This window comes from Zophobas morio, unplaced genomic scaffold (assembly GCF_036711695.1).
Source record: "Zophobas morio isolate AGI-343-1 ecotype UQ-CSIRO unplaced genomic scaffold, CSIRO_AGI_Zmor_V1 ptg000011l, whole genome shotgun sequence".
Taxonomy (NCBI): domain Eukaryota; kingdom Metazoa; phylum Arthropoda; class Insecta; order Coleoptera; family Tenebrionidae; genus Zophobas; species Zophobas morio.
In genome coordinates, this window is record NW_026972116.1 from 7,846,089 (window position 1) to 7,861,965 (window position 15,877).

General features: G+C 33.0%; 3 protein-coding genes and 1 long non-coding RNA gene across 5 annotated transcripts; 2 read left to right on the forward strand and 2 right to left on the reverse strand.

Annotated features, from left to right (window-relative positions):
* Positions 1–150: 150 nt before the first annotated feature.
* On the forward strand, positions 151–1,245 carry LOC135126807 (cobalamin trafficking protein CblD-like). Its single transcript, XM_064052958.1, has 5 exons — positions 151–341; positions 391–548; positions 597–794; positions 847–1,069; positions 1,127–1,245. Exons 1-5 carry the CDS (start codon positions 197–199, stop codon positions 1,189–1,191), a joined length of 789 nt encoding a protein of 262 aa, XP_063909028.1. The 5' UTR covers positions 151–196; the 3' UTR covers positions 1,192–1,245.
* A 102-nt stretch (positions 1,246–1,347) lies between these two features.
* On the forward strand, positions 1,348–8,450 carry LOC135126803 (integrator complex subunit 7). Its single transcript, XM_064052954.1, has 13 exons — positions 1,348–1,676; positions 1,724–1,853; positions 1,905–2,189; positions 2,241–2,487; positions 2,540–2,720; positions 2,775–2,931; positions 5,138–5,343; positions 5,399–5,889; positions 5,950–6,248; positions 6,300–6,501; positions 6,550–6,843; positions 6,894–7,135; positions 8,300–8,450. Exons 1-13 carry the CDS (start codon positions 1,586–1,588, stop codon positions 8,352–8,354), a joined length of 2,880 nt encoding a protein of 959 aa, XP_063909024.1. The 5' UTR covers positions 1,348–1,585; the 3' UTR covers positions 8,355–8,450.
* LOC135126808 (uncharacterized) lies at positions 6,861–7,913 on the reverse strand. The gene is made up of 2 exons (XR_010280140.1): positions 7,217–7,913; positions 6,861–7,171 (listed from the first exon to the last, which is right to left on the reverse strand). It is a non-coding gene; the product is annotated as an uncharacterized LOC135126808 (long non-coding RNA).
* Mocs1 (Molybdenum cofactor synthesis 1) lies at positions 8,376–14,440 on the reverse strand. 2 transcript variants are annotated; one of them, XM_064052955.1, is made up of 9 exons: positions 14,396–14,440; positions 14,239–14,300; positions 13,905–14,188; positions 13,764–13,857; positions 13,542–13,709; positions 13,244–13,492; positions 12,994–13,196; positions 12,704–12,935; positions 8,376–9,102 (listed from the first exon to the last, which is right to left on the reverse strand). In XM_064052955.1, the coding sequence occupies exons 3-9, from the start codon at positions 13,989–13,991 to the stop codon at positions 8,441–8,443; spliced, it is 1,695 nt and encodes a 564-aa protein (XP_063909025.1). In that variant the 5' UTR covers positions 13,992–14,188; positions 14,239–14,300; positions 14,396–14,440; the 3' UTR covers positions 8,376–8,440. The 2 variants fall into 2 exon arrangements, with proteins under 2 accessions (XP_063909025.1, XP_063909026.1); XM_064052956.1 differs by lacking the exon at positions 14,396–14,440 and adding an exon at positions 12,495–12,574 and having other exon boundaries at positions 9,014–9,102; positions 14,239–14,389.
* Positions 14,441–15,877: the final 1,437 nt, after the last annotated feature.

The window sequence follows — 15,877 nt, forward strand, 5'->3', positions numbered from 1 at the left end:
AAAAAGTAGTCACATTTGATGATTTTCAGTAAGTACAATGTTCGATGAAATAAATTGCATTAAAATTAAATTTTTGAATTTAAAAAAATTGTGACGTCATATCCCCTCCACGTAGATCTTGATAGCAACGTGACATTTGACAGATCTGTCAAAAAAAATATATGATTGTCAAAAAAAAATACCATGAGAGAATAATATGTCAATCCAAAACTTCTCTCTCGTGAAGAGAATAAATAATATAAATTTAAGCAATGTTACCTGCCTTGTTAGATATTTTTCTAGAAAAACAAATAATACGGAAGGCCCATATGTGACAATTAGATCAAAACGTGCTGTTAAAAGTAAGTAAACGGAAAATTATAACGTGATGTAATAATATTCATTTGTTAGATGAGACAAAATTGGCCCGTTTGGATCCAAATTTTGAGTTGTTGGCGCCCTCAGCTGGATTTCCGTTTATTTTACCAGGTAATGTAGGAATGGCTTGGTACGACACAAATACAACAGTGCAGACACCCCATGAATTCGTTATGGAGCAGATCGATGAAGTAACTATCCATGTTAGTTGATTATCCAAACTAAACAAATGTTTCTAGAACAGTAGTTCACCAAGTGGAGAAATAGTTTGTCGAATCCAGGCCTGTCCAACAGTGTTGCGTCAAGGTGTCTGTGACCTTTTTCCATACCGCGATTTTGAGAGTTCTGAACTGTCAGTAGTTACAATTTCACTAAAACCCAACTTGAAATCTCTTAGAAAAAATAAAGAACTGGAGACGGAGCGTATGGCACAGTCTGTATGTATTGACAATATTTGAAATTGAACTCGTTAAAATTGTACCACTTTAGTTTGTAATCACTGCCAAAGGTGTCTGTGATAAGTTGCGGAAGGGTGGATATTGGGCTGATTTCATCAATCCATTTTCTGGTAGGCCATATTTATATCCAACTAGTGGAGAAAAACTTTATGAAGCTGATGAGAAATTTAGGTGCTTGGATTTTCAAATTTTTGACATACAAAATTGTAAAATTGTTTCAAATGAGCAAAGCTCTACAGACAGGAGATTTGTGGGTGAGTAATCATTTTTGTCATTGATTTAGTTGTAATATTAATGTATTTTTTTCACAGGGAGTTTGTTTACAAATGCCCCATCAAAGAAGAATCACCTAAATGAAATTTTTACTCAGTTTTGAACCTTGTAAATTATTTAATTCGTGAGAATTGAAAATAAAAATATCAGAATTTTATTTTGGTAAATTAATGTACACAATCAAGTTGTCAGGAAAAATTAACGCATGCGTAACGAAACAGTGGAAATTATTGACACACTGACAGCTGTTCTATAACTGGCAATTTGACAGTCACAAAATGACAGATGACATAAACAACAAAGTTGCGTGTATTTTTATTAATTAATTTGTGGATACATGTGGAGTTTCAAAATATTGAACTTTTAATAGGCTTATAATTATTAATACATTTATCAAAAAAATTACGTTAGTAATTTTTCACAAATTCAGACGCTTTGGAGGTTATGTTCCTTTATTATTCTTTCCATTTGATAGCGAAATTTAAACATTAGCAATAATGCTGGGCGTTCGCGTAAACGCGTTTAGTGAGAATGGTCTGGGGGAACCCGAACAAGATGCAAATTCAGCGTTGACCGAACTTGATAAAGGTTAGTAACCACCGGCATTATTCAAAACATAAACACATATTTTAAAGGTCTAAGATCTGGCAAAGTCGGAGAACAATGCGAAGCAATCGTCCGTTTCCCAAAGTTATTTGAGAAATATCCTTTCCCGATACTAATTAACGCTTCATTATTAAAGCTCGCAGATGTGTTTCGAATGGGGTTAGTAGAATTTATTCTTTAGATGCATAATCCTTTTTTTATAATTTTAAGAAACAATTTTTTACGTCTGTGTGTTCTCCGCGTGTGTCAACAAAGTGAAAAGCATCTGGATAAAATTTCAAGCGTTGATGAGTTTGTTAGGAGAATATACACAGTAATTCATAGTAATGATCCAATTGCACGGGCCGTTACGCTGCGAACATTTGGTGCTGTGGCTGCTATAATTCCAGAACGTCAACAAGTGCATCATAGTATACGTAGTAGTTTGGATTCACATGATAATGTAGAAGTGGAAGCTGCTATTTATGCTGCAATTCAGTTTGCAGCTCAATCAAAGTATATTTTATTAAATAGGTAAATTTGTGTATGGTAAGAATAAAATTTCAGAACTTTTGCTGTGAGTATGTGTAATAAAGTGTCAGATATGATCCAAGGACAGTCAACGCCAGCTAGCATGAAACTGCAGTTGATACCAATCCTCCAGTACATGCATCATGACACAAATACAGCTGCAATGGTTAGAACATTATGTATAGATTTATTACCTAGTTATCCAGCTCAGGATTTTGTGTTAGTAACGTTGAATACACTTACGCAATTGGCTGCGGCTACTTTGGTCGATGTACCAAGTCAAGTGTGTACATCATGTTTGTTATTGTAAAAAAAAACTGACGTTATTATTGTAGGTCACTTTACTTTTAAAATATTTACGGAATGATCCTAGAGGCGAAGTTAAATCTAAGTGTTTACAGTTTTTGTATAAGCTGGCTAAACCGGGAGCTCATTTGTGGCCACCTGGTGCCACTGACAATATTATAGATTTTGCTTTGCACGCTAACAAGTCAAAACTCTTAATGTTGGCACTAGGTAAGCTCTTTTTATCTGTAGCTGTACATTTGGTGGTAAATCATAATTTTGTAGGTGTTATTCAAGTTCTTACAGAATCTCCAAGAATGTGTCATGATTACCGCGATAGTAAATCAAAATTAAGAGAACTGTGCACCAAACATTGTTACTCGCCTCAAACAGACGTTGCAGTACAGGCCATACAAATCCTTACGCAAATTTTATGTTATTGGTAAGTAAATGCGGACTTTATATTTGTTTTTTGATACCTAGTTTTTTTCTTTAATTAATTATACCGGATGTCTGGAAAATGGCGTGTTAACGCTCCGCTACGCTCTTAACAATCAACTGGTGAGTGCGAAAAATAGTAAAAAAATTAAAACTAAATATATTCATTATCACAATAACCATGTAGTAATAAAACTTTTAGTTAATATTTCTCTCGTCCATAACCATGTTTAATTACCATTTCAGTTAGAATTTACAAAGATATGGTTGTGTTGCTTTTGTAATAAACTGATAAAATTTTATTTGACAACAATGTTTGCCCAATATAAAGCGAAAGTACAAATCAGCAAAAATCGACTAAGCAGTTAAAAATCGTATTAAAAATTGTCAAAGTTTTCAAAACCCTCGTTTAAAATGTTCGCAGTTAATTTTAAGTCGCCTGGTGTTTTATTTTCAGATAAATTTAAAGGAATCTGGTGTTTTGTTGCTGGATGAACTTGAAAAAAAAAATCACTGTTATCTAACCGGTACTAGCCCCGCCCACCCACCCTCTCTTTTCTTAAGAGGATATGTCATTTGCCAAAATCAGTTTTATCTTAGCAGCTTCTAGCTCCACCCCCCGCCCTCTCTTTCCTTAGAGGGTGTCTCATTTGCCAAAATCAGTTTTATCTTAGCAAGTACTGATGACTGACTTTTACAAAAAATCATCAACATTTGGAAACATTACGAGCTTACTTATATGCACAAGGCAGGAATTTTGAACATCTTGTCTAGTGTTTAGTTGGTTGTGCTTTAATGGATTTTTCTTTTGTTGGTTTTATTTTTGTTCATAATTTATAATGTTTTATTACATGTTTTTTTGGTTTATTTATTAATGAAAAATAACAGCTCGTTTTATTAATAATAATCCACAATGACTACTGGTTGTATAATAACCATATTGTCCTAAAAAAATAAAAAGTGGATTGAGTTACCATCGTCGTTAAGAAATCAGGCTTCACGCATTAGGTGCCTGAAGTGTTGCCCATTTTACTTTTATAAAATTACGTTTTTTTCGTAATCTACATCATAAAGAATTTTTTTATTTTTTGGGACTTCCGAAACTCCTGTACATAACGTACTGAAGAGTTAATCCGTCATTTTCCAGACACCCGGTATAATTTTATGAGAGATTTTAAAGAGATTGTTTAATTTAAATTATAGATTTTTAAAATTTAAAATGAAAAATAAAACAAAAACAGAGCTCTCATAAGTAAATTTTAAAACTGTTCTTGTCAAATTGAGTATGAGGTACAACTAATGAAAGTGTATACAATAAAGGATAAATGGAGTCAAATAAAAGTTTTTTCAACTTCAATAAAAACAAAGATGCATTCATAACCTCTCTTAAGTTAAAATAAAAAATAAGCGAATTATTAAACTTTATACAAAAATTTGTGATGACGTCATAGCAGAGACAAATATATTAGTTTGAATAGGTACAGTTTAAAGTTAATAACAACAGCACTGTATTTCCAAAATTTGAAGAAAATGATATAAGCCGTTTTTTAATTAACCAATAAAATAAATTGTTTGATTAATTATTTTTTTGAACGTTCTATATAAGCGGTTTAAATATATATGGCTATGTTGATTTTATAGCACATTTAGATAGGATTTATCTAGCAAAATTTTGAGATGACATCATCAAGTTTGTGGAGGGGATAAACAGATGAATTTTGATTAGCGGTTTACCATATTTAAACGTTTTCAAAATTTCAAGATTTTTAAGAAAAATTGTAAAATTGTCTTGTGCAGTTTTTAATTAAGAAAAATAAAAACTAGATGTCCAAGTAAGGTCGGATTAATAAATTTCAACTCAATTACAGTACTTACATTAAAAAGTTAAAAATTGAACATTTTACAAACATATTTTTACTATTTTGGAGAACCTAGTTGAACCAGAGCACAACATGGTATTTTAGATACAATTCCAAGTATTTACAAGTACATATGTTATTTTAGTTTTTCAAATAAATAGAATATATACTAGTAATGAAATGCTTGTGTAATAAAAATGTGGTTATTACTCCTAAGAAAATTGAAAAGTTTGTAAATCGGTCAAATTTTTAAGTTTTCGATTTTCAATTTTAAATCTATCCCAATATGAACTATGTGTCAATTGTGATATTATTTAATGATGCTTAACCCATTTTATATTACTTTCACAGCTACAAAGAGAAACTTGACACTGAAGGTGCAGAAGAAGTAATTTCATCTTTAGAAACTTTGATCTTATTATTAACATTTTCTAATGAAAAGCAACCGGAACAACTAAAATTAGCATTAAAATGTGCTGTCAGACTATGCGAAGCAAAAAAAGAACATTGTGAAACATTCGTGGAACTATTAGGAACAAGACTCGATAACATCCACAGTGAGATCTGCACTAAATATAATACTTTGCTGTTCCACGATCATTTACATTTTAGATTTAGACCACCGTACCATCGTAATCTGCGAAACTCTTGGTGCCATGGGTGGTCTAAAACCTGACACCCTTTTATCACTACTCGGCAATTTATTAAGTTTACTACGCGCTTTATCAGAGATTGAAAACACAACGGATGAACAAACCCGCACAAAGATTATGTTGTGCACATTAGTTTTCCAGAGCATGTCTGATTATCTGTGGAATGAAGAAACTGAAAGTGCTATACGCTGCGTCATTGAAAACAGTAACAATTTGTGGGCTAATTATTGCATAGCAAGAGCCGCAGTTCGGTATGGTCACCATAAGATAGCACATAGCATTTTTATTCAATTAACAGAACAAGTTAGTTCAGAACATTTCCATTTTTGGTTGGTGTGTTTAAAAGAAATGTCAGAAGCGGAGTCTCATTTACTTAGTAGCGATGACAGTTTAGTTACAAGGTTGGAAAAAGCGATTATTCATTACAATAAAGCAATAGCAGCTCTAAAGGTTAGTGTGTTAAGTAGGTTATCGATTTATTTATTTAAATTTTGTTTATTTTTCTTTCAGGCTGCTAGCACCCCATCTCATAACCTCCAGTTTCAAGCTGAGTATATGCGCATTCGTTCGGAATTTTTACAGTGTTTAATTCAATTAATTTATACTTGTAACACCCTGTGCATTGTTCCACCGCCCGCGATAGCAGCAACCATTGTTCAAAACACCCGTGACGAGTATCAAAGACATGGATATATCACAAATCAGTTGCGAAAATGTGTCAAAGAATTTAAAAATTGTGGCGATTTGTATTGGAAGCTTTACCAAACAGCATTTGATGCAGATCCGGCGACTTTAGAAAATATGCAGATGTGAGTATGTACGCTCGACAGACAACCACTATTCACGCTCTGTGTTGACAGTTTACAACAAATGTGTGTTTTGGTGGAACAAGGTGTCGAAAGTGTTTGCGTAAATGGTGCCAAAATCAGAGACGAACCTGTTGAATTTGGGGCTGAAAATATTAGACTCGAATCGCAACAGTTGGTGAAAGCTTGCTGCAATGCGTTGAAGATTGCACATGCGGTCGTTGATGACTCCTCAATAAATACAATCACACACCGGGTATTAATATTTTTTGTTTTTTATTTGAGAAATAACGTAACATTTTAGCATGTCGAACTGCTAAAAAAAATTACGGAAGTTTTGGCAAATGGATCTCTTCCTATTCCGCGATATTTTTTCCAAGTTTTGCAATCTACTAGTGTTAAGTTAGCCATTTCACCTCAACCTCGCGTCATGGGTGAGTTTATTAGTGTTCAAGCGAATTCCCAGTTGGCTGTGAAAGTTGAAGGGGTAATTCAACATGGGATGAAACCGGGACTTTTTAGAAAAATAGAGGAAGTTATGGTAACGGTTACTTCACAGATACAAAATAACAGTAAAAGTAAAGATGTGGATAATAAGGTAATAAAGACACACGATAACAGTGAAGTTGTGTAATTTATTGTTTTCAGAATACAGAGCAAAGTTCAGTATTAACTCAAGCAGTAACTCCTCATAAAGACTTTTTCACAGCACAGTTTCTTCTTGCATTTCCAAAAGGAGGTCAGTATTTATTAGTTGTTGAGGCGTCAGTAGTAGATGAAGATAGCAACACTTGGAAAACTGGTCCCAGGTCGACTCTAACTGTCAAAGTACCTGAAGAAGCTAAACTAACCCCCATTACTGTACCAGGAATGGCCTCCAATGCGAACGTGTAAGTTATTTAATACAAGTTTAAACACAATTAGTCCTGAAATTTATATTCAGTTCGCTACTTTTTAAATATAGAACTTACTTATAGAATCCTCTTAATAATGTAGACAACTCTTCATGCTTTCATGTTTTCACCCATTTCGTAATTTTCCTTCCTATAGAGAGCAACCACAAGATCAATTTAGACAGCCCTTTAATAAAATTAAGAAAGATGTTACTTCCATATTTATGATTTTTAATTCAGGGGCACTTTTCCACCTTTATAATTCGCCACTTTGCATTAGAACGCATTCCGCCATTTCAAAAACAACGTAGGGCTCCATTTTGTAGAGGTTTACACCTCATGACCAATTTTTAAAGTTTCGCGGTTTTTCAAATTTTTGTACGCATGTCTCAGTTTTGGCGGAATATTTGGGTTATCGCAACATCAAAAAAAAAAAACAAGCACAAATTAAACCACACAACCCCCGGTCAACAATGTTATTAATTTGACTGATTTTCAAGGTCTTTGCTCTCAAAGTGGATCAGTATTTACGATTAGTTTAAATGCCGTAAATGCACTGTGATAAAGCTCGAGTGAGAACTTTATGAAATGTGGATATGTGTAACACTTAAGTAAAAACATCCAGCACTTTTGGATATCGTTGTTATTAAAAATAAATTAACCTGGAGAACAGAATTTCCGTCACGTGTTTTTTTAAATAAACATTTACATGATTGTTATAAAATTGTATCAGAACCATGAACAGTGAAGTCTTAACAGAAACTGAATTTACGAACAGTAAAACCAGAATTATACATGTTGCCGGAATTCAAAGTTTTACACATTTCAGATTAGGAAATCATTAATAAACTGAGTTTGCACCAATTACAATTGTTGAGGACTGTGATGTTGAATGTGATTCATGTTTGTTTAAACAATTGCCTTTCGTCCTTGTAAACGAAACATAATTATCCATAGTAGGAAAACACTTTCTAAATTCATGCATTTTTTCTTTTTTTTTTATATATTAAAAAGTATGGGGAAATAAAACAATTTTGACTTGAACAACACACTTCACCCTTGTTTTTTATTGCTTTCTCGGTAGTGAATGATTGTTTAAGTAGTCGAATAATTTCGTTTTTATTGTTATAATAAACTGTGAACTTTAATTTCACATTCTAGGATACTGATGCCCGAAGATAATCTTTTTATCCGCCCGCATCAGAAAAAATCGTAGAAGAACGCAAGAAAGCAACTATTAAATAGAAAATGTATTTATTTAACATGTAACAATTGTTCAATAATAAACATATAAAATCAGATTCAAATAATACCGACTCGAATTTCCGTTGAATCCAAAGGATCCTTGTCCATCTCTCTTAAAACAATCGTTCGCTTCGGATCAGTTTTACCCCCAGTCTTACTAACTAGCGAAATATCGCTAATCACAATATCGCTACTAACCGCTTTACACATATCATAAACGGTCAGCGCGGCAACACTGACAGCAGTTAGCGCCTCCATTTCGACGCCAGTTCTCCCTTCGCACCGAACTGTTGCTTGGAGCTCGATTTGTTTTTGTTCGTAGTTTAGCGCCAGGTCCACCCCTACTTTAGTTAAAGGAAGATTATGGCACAAAGGAATGAGTTCAGATGTTTTTTTGGCACCCATAATACCAGCTAACTGGGCTACAGACAGAACGTCTCCTTTTTTGGCGAGGACTTGTTTAATTAGTTCGCTTGTTTGGTAATTGATGCGGACAACCCCCCGAGCGACTGCGGTTCTGATGGTGATGTGTTTGTCAGTGACGTCGACCATAATGGCTCGACCTTCTTCGTTGAGGTGACTTAATTTTTCGGAGGAGGTGCCAGTAGAGTATGCTCTGAGGGCTACGGGACTCGATATTGGTTTGAAGAAGAATGGAAATGAGGAGATTTTGATGGGCATTGGTGAAGTGTTGGTGGAGTGACGATAGTGATGAGGAGCTGCAACACAAAAGTTTTTTCAAAATTTTCATAATGGTGTGACAGTTTAGATAGAACGGTGCATGGGTACATGATAAATATTTAATATGATCGGAATAGGAGCACGAGTATCTGAAGCAGAGGCAATACGCACACAGTACAGAATTGTTAATAAGAGGAAGAGAAATTTGTAAATTCCAATATTTACGTTAATTTTGTCTATAAGAATATATGTATTGTGGAGGAAAGAATATAATTATATTTATTTATCCACTCTGTCTTTTATTTTTGTGTGTAAGCAGTGCGTGTGGATGTTAAATACATAGTCACTGGTGTAAGTTCTGGTAAATTTTTAGAGATAACGTTTTTTATGTCGCAATGATTGCACTTTTCATCTGTTTTGTAATTCTTGTACACATTTGATTAATCATAACTTGTCTAGACCTAAGGGAGGCTCAGCATCCCTAGCCTCCCCCTAACTACGGCCTTGTCTAGGGCTTATGAAATATCGAGAAAATATGAAAGTGCCAAATTGCCCGACGAACTCCATTACTGTACGTCCTTAGGTTATCCTCGATAAGAAAAACAACTTGAAAGTGTTTATGTTCATACATCGGAAAAATGTCACGTAGAAATTAGTTCGATTTGAATGAGTTCGTCCCCGCAAAACGGAGGATCAAAACTATTAAGTAGTAGCTACAATCGACAAAATGTTCTAAATATCATTATTAGAATTCTTATTAAATAAAGATGTTTGTATTTTCACATTTTGGGAACAATGTATAAGCAAATGTAAAAATATGAATGTAATGATAAATTACAAGTATAGACTGATCATATTCTGCACATTTAAGATGTGACGTCATCTCATTATTGGTGGGGATGACTAGACACATTTTGGTTAGCGTTTTACCATCTACATGATATTCCTAATATAAATACAAAATTTGATAACAATTGGCCCAGTACTTTCGGGAGATTATCTCTATAATAAAAATCCGGGACGGCAGACAGACGGAAACGGTAGACCCATTTCTTCGTACTGTAGAGGTCATGAAATGTGGAGAAAACGTAATAGTAGAGAGTCGGCCCACGGACTCGGTTACAATATTTCCATAATTTTTCAACCCCAATTAGCCGACAATGAGGAAACATATTATCAAAATTTTGAACAATATGCGCACGTAATCAACAACTAAATTGATAAAAATGATATTTATGAGTTTTTATAACCTAACCAAATTTATTCCTTTTACCATGATAACAACATGTTAACAAGTGTGTACACATAGCCAAAATACATAATAGACATCTACCTTCTATGTAGCACAGGTTCACGGATTACTAATAACAAATCAAGAATTTTTGATAGAACCAACAACAAAATAACTAAAAATGCGGCACTTTTAGTGTCCGTGTCCGTTGTTCAGAGTGTCTGTTGTTTGGAGGATTCTTTACATTATATGACCTATTGTACAGTAAACTCATTTGACATAGGTACACCTTGTAAAACTTTTATGACTTAAGCGGTTTAAGCCAAAGCACCCTTATAAGTCAAACTGGCTATTTTATAACTTAACTCAGTTCACAGCTCCATTATGGCAACAATGGACAGTAATAATCCTTGCGGTTCGGGTCTATAAAGCTTACACTAGCTAGTTTGACTTAAGCCGCTTAAGTAGTCATAAAAGTTTTACAAGGTGTATGTCAAATCAGTTTACTGTACATGATATAAGGTACGTACAAAATTTGACAACAATCGGTCCAGTGGTTTCGGAGATTACGTGTCTAATAAAAATCTACGTTTCGCATCGAACGTGTGACCATCAGGTCCGCGTGCCAATGTATAAGCCACCACTCCACAGACGTTCACATACGGTGATTTTTTTTGCGAAATTTGGCCATTTAGGGAAAAAATTCAAATCGGATTCGTATATAGTATAGGAGTGTTTATATTATTGTAAGACATTTATATCATTTTATTAACCAAATTTTGGTTAGCCTTTTACCATCCACATGATATTTCTAATATACGTACAAAATTTGAGGACAATCGATCCAGTAGTTCCGAAAAAATTACTAATGGATATTCTTGATACATTACGAATAAAAATTGGTCTAAAGTTATTTAGATAGACTTTCGTCGCCCCTGAAGAAAAATCAAACAAATCTAGTTTCTTAGACCTACAATAAAATTTTATAAAGTGTGTAAACTGCTACGCGTATGCTTCAAATAAATTTTTATTAATAAAATTTCGTGATCATCAACTTTTTGGCAAAACCACATATATCAATTCGAATATGTACAGTGTAATACTAATAACAACAGACCTGTATTCCCAAAATTTCAAGACAATGAAGTACTCCGTTTCTGATCTAATAAATAGAGTAAATTGTTAATTTATTTGGGTCCCCTGTATAAGCTATTCTAAAAAATATTATCTATAAACCACAAGTACGGACTCACAATATTTTTCACATTTTAGATAAGATATGTAGGTACTTACTTTTGAAATGTTTGTTTATTCTTATTTTATTGTTCATTTCTAGTTGTTCTTATATTTTTCTCTTGTTAAAGCAACTCAACAGGCGTATGCCCAGTATAACAATTAGTTGTTTTGCTGGGCATATGCCTGTTGAGTTGCTTTTATCTATTGTTATTATTATTATTAATGAAGTAAAATTTTTAGATTAAATCTTTGGGTGGTATAAACACATAAATTTTGACTAGTGATTTAGCATGCTTACGATAACCTTAAAACGTTTGCAGTTTGCAACTGAAATTTTTAATGCAAACTGTAAAATAAATAAAATCAAGGTGGATTCATAAAATACAAGTACAGACGTAAGTTAATTTATAAAATTTAAGTAACATTTGCTGTGCAAAATTTTGAGATGACGTCATCAAATTGTTGGTAGGGACAATTATATTATTTTGGTATTCAAATATATATTAAATTTCACAACAATCAATCCGTTAGTTTCGGAGATTATCTATCTAATAAAATTTACACAGGCGACAAATAGACGGAAATGGAAGATCTATTTTTTTTTCATACTCTAGGGTTCATGAAACATTGAGAAAACATGAAATTATCCGTCCATTTAGCCGTAGTTTTTGAGTTAAAAACTTTATAAAACAGTAAAACTCCCACCATAACTTCAGTATTCAGTAATATTTTTACAAAAAAGCAGATTTAGCAATATCGGACAACATTATGTACAAAAATGATTAATTTAACAATACGAAACTAGGGCAGTTCCTTGAGACTTGGTACTTCTCAAATTTGATGGACGATTGTTAAATTAATCCTTTGAGCACAGTAAAAATTTTCATGGGTGTACTTTTTCTAAGCGTAAGACGGAAATGATTTTAAAAGAACCACAACGAATCTTCAACAAAACATATTTACCTTAATTATATAAATTCATACAATTTAGCCACCAATAAGAATCATTGGACGATTTTCCATTTGAGAAAGATTCAGCATGCCTGCAAGAGGTTTTTAAATGCAAGATTTTTCAAATCTAACAAGCATGCAATTTCTTTTACCATTAATAGGTACAAAATACATTAATACAATTAAAATATTTCAATTGCAGACAATAAAACAAAACGCACCTGCATGCTGTTTCTTTTTCCTCTTGACTGCGGCATTAATTAACGCCACTAAATCGTCTTCGCTGCACCCGCTTCTTAGCGCATCCCTTAATGAAATTTCTGTATTTCCAAACAAGCAAACTTTTAAATTACCGTCAGCTGTTATTCTCAATCTATTGCACGATCCACAAAAATGTTCACTCATTGAAGTGATGAAACCCACTTGTCCCTGATATGTCGGAACTTTCCAGGCCTGTTCAAACAATAATTTAACGTGTAAAAGTGTTACAATATTGAAAAAATTAAAATACTTTCGATGTGTCATTTGGGCCATTGTCTAAAGGATAAAAATCAGGAAATTCTTGTTTAATCTTCTCAACCATTTCTTTGTAAGACAATAATTTATTGAAATCCCACTTGTTACCAGTGAAAGGCATGTATTCAATAAAACGTACATCTACGTTTCTGTCTTTTGTAAACTTAACAAAGTCAACAATTTCTTCTTCATTGAAGCCTACAATTATTATTCAATAACTGGATTTCACTTGGTGCTGTTCTTACCTTTCATGACTACACAGTTCACTTTAACTGGGTTGTAGCCCAGTTGCAGTGCTAAATCAATACCCATCACAGCACGCCCCCACCCCTTACGTCGAGTAATAAATTCATATTTATCAGACTTTAATGTATCTAAACTAATATTAAGTATGTCTAAACCTGCTCTTTGTAAATCTACTAACTGGCGGGTTAAAGTGAGGCCGTTTGTGGTCATTGCTACAGTTTCGAGGCCTTTGATCTGTTTTAATTTTTCTATAAAATGTAAAGTGCGTTTTCTGATTTTTAGATTTCTATCATTTACCTATTATTGAAACTAGATCTCTCCTTACAGTTGGTTCACCTCCTGTTAATCTAATTTTTGTGACTCCTTCATTAACAAATAACTGAGCCAGATGAATGATTTCATCGGTCGTCAGTATTTTGTCATGTGGTGATAATTTCACCCCTTCCTCAGGCATGCAATATTGGCCTAAATATAAGTCAGAATTATTCATAAAATAAGAAACGTACTCCTAAAACTTACACCTTAAGTTACATCTTTCTGTCAGAGATATCCTCAAGTACGAATGATGTCTTCCAAACAAGTCTGTGAGTGGACTTTCTACCTGATCACTGACCTACATAATTTGTGAAATTATTAAATGGAGATAATATAATAAAATACCTTAATATTTCCCTTGTTTTGAAATGCTTCAACTGAAAATAGACGACAAGGTCTTTTCACTAAATTTTGCAGATGGAAGCGAAACATTTTTAAGTCGCGGCAACAAGTGCACTTTCAAAGGAGTGGGTTATCAGCTTTTTGCTCTTTTCCAATTTTTAAGATAACACTATCATTACTTATAGAAACGTACACCAACGAAAGTAAACATAATTAAAAACTTGTTTGACCTTGCACATGTAGTTATCACATTTCTATACTTTTCGCATTGCTTGCAACACCAACACCTGAGAACGATATATTTAATAAAATGAATAAAGAGGATACAGTTAACAACCTTTATGAACCTGCAAACATTTTCATGGAACGTGCTCGTTTACTTTAAATTACAGTACGACGCTGTAATTAATAATAATAACGCTATAATTATACGTCATGAAAATTAATAAAATGTGTACAATTGATGTTATAGCTAGAATATAAATTGATCTGACCTTCGTTAGTTGCGATTGCGATACATTTGTTGGCACAGATTTGTTAGATGTTAGATGTTTGTTGGTTCATAATCAGCTGACATTTTTAAAACGCGCGCCAAAAATTAGGAATAATTTCGTAAACTTGAACGCCGCATGCCCGTAATTCCCCGAAAATTTGAATAAAACAAGCTAATATTTTCATCACAAATACTGTATATGATAAATGTATGGTTTTTTTAAGTTGAAAAATTTCAATTACTCGTAAATATTTAGTGATATTATAGTATCTGCCGTAATTTTTAATTTATTTTTTAGTTGTTGAACAATTTAATCTATACTTTTTGAAGAAAAAAAAATTCAAGAATATTTGTTACTATACTAACTTAAGAAAGAGTATTTAATTGTCTTTTTTGTAATTGCCAAAATTACTAGAATTCATCTAGTTTTATTAGCATAATTACTTAGCAGAATATTTGAAAAAATAAAAATTCATTATTCCAAATTTCACATAAAGAAGCATATTGTGGTGACCGAATTTAAATCAAAGTTTTCGCGCTGAAATTAATTAACAGCGGCGCGAAATCACATTTGAAAAATTTAAATTTGAAAAAAAAAATTTAATCACGAAAAGGGAATCGTTAAACATAGGCAACCAAATAAACATGTTGGGTTAATGCATGATCTTTGAGTTAGATGGCAGCACGTAGGGCTAGGGAGATTTCAGTTAGAGGGTTGGTAGAGAAGCTGCATGGCGTAGAATGAGTCATTACGAATGTGCTTGTGTGAGTGTAACCACGTGGTAAGCGCTAGGTTTAAATTAGTTGATTTTGGAATTTACAACACCGAGACGCTTTTTCCTCGCAACGATTTTAAAATTTACATCACCGAGACGCTTTTTCCTCGGAGCGATGATTGGATATTTTTCTGTTTGTTTATTATGTGTTTTGTTGGGGTAACCAGTTCGCGGTAATTTAAACTTTCAAAGTAAATTATTTTTTAAATAACCCATCATTTAGATCATGATATAATTTGACATAACGTAAACTTTCTGTTTGAACCGTTGATGAAGTGTGGCAAACATTAATCTCATGTAAATTTTGTTAACTCTGCAAATTTTCGCCTCATACAATATTTCTTAATCTCACAATTTTAACCTCAGTAATTTTGTTTGTTGTATAATCTTAATTGAACGTAAATTTCATGTTCTACAGTTTTAACCTCCCATAATATGTCTATTTGTACAAGTTTATTTCACACCAGATCTTCTGTTTCATAAATCCTTGCTACGTTTTGTTTTGTAAATACTTTGTTGATGAATGTTTCTATCGTATAAATTATTTGATGTCCTATTTTAATCTCACATAAGAATTATTTGTTGTTTAAAATTTCACAAGGTTGTATGGCGAATCTAAATGTTGTTTATTGCTCTTTGAAACTTTAACACTTGTTCAGTTGTTGTTAACATCAGAGTTATAAGAGATTGAATATTTTAAAATGGAA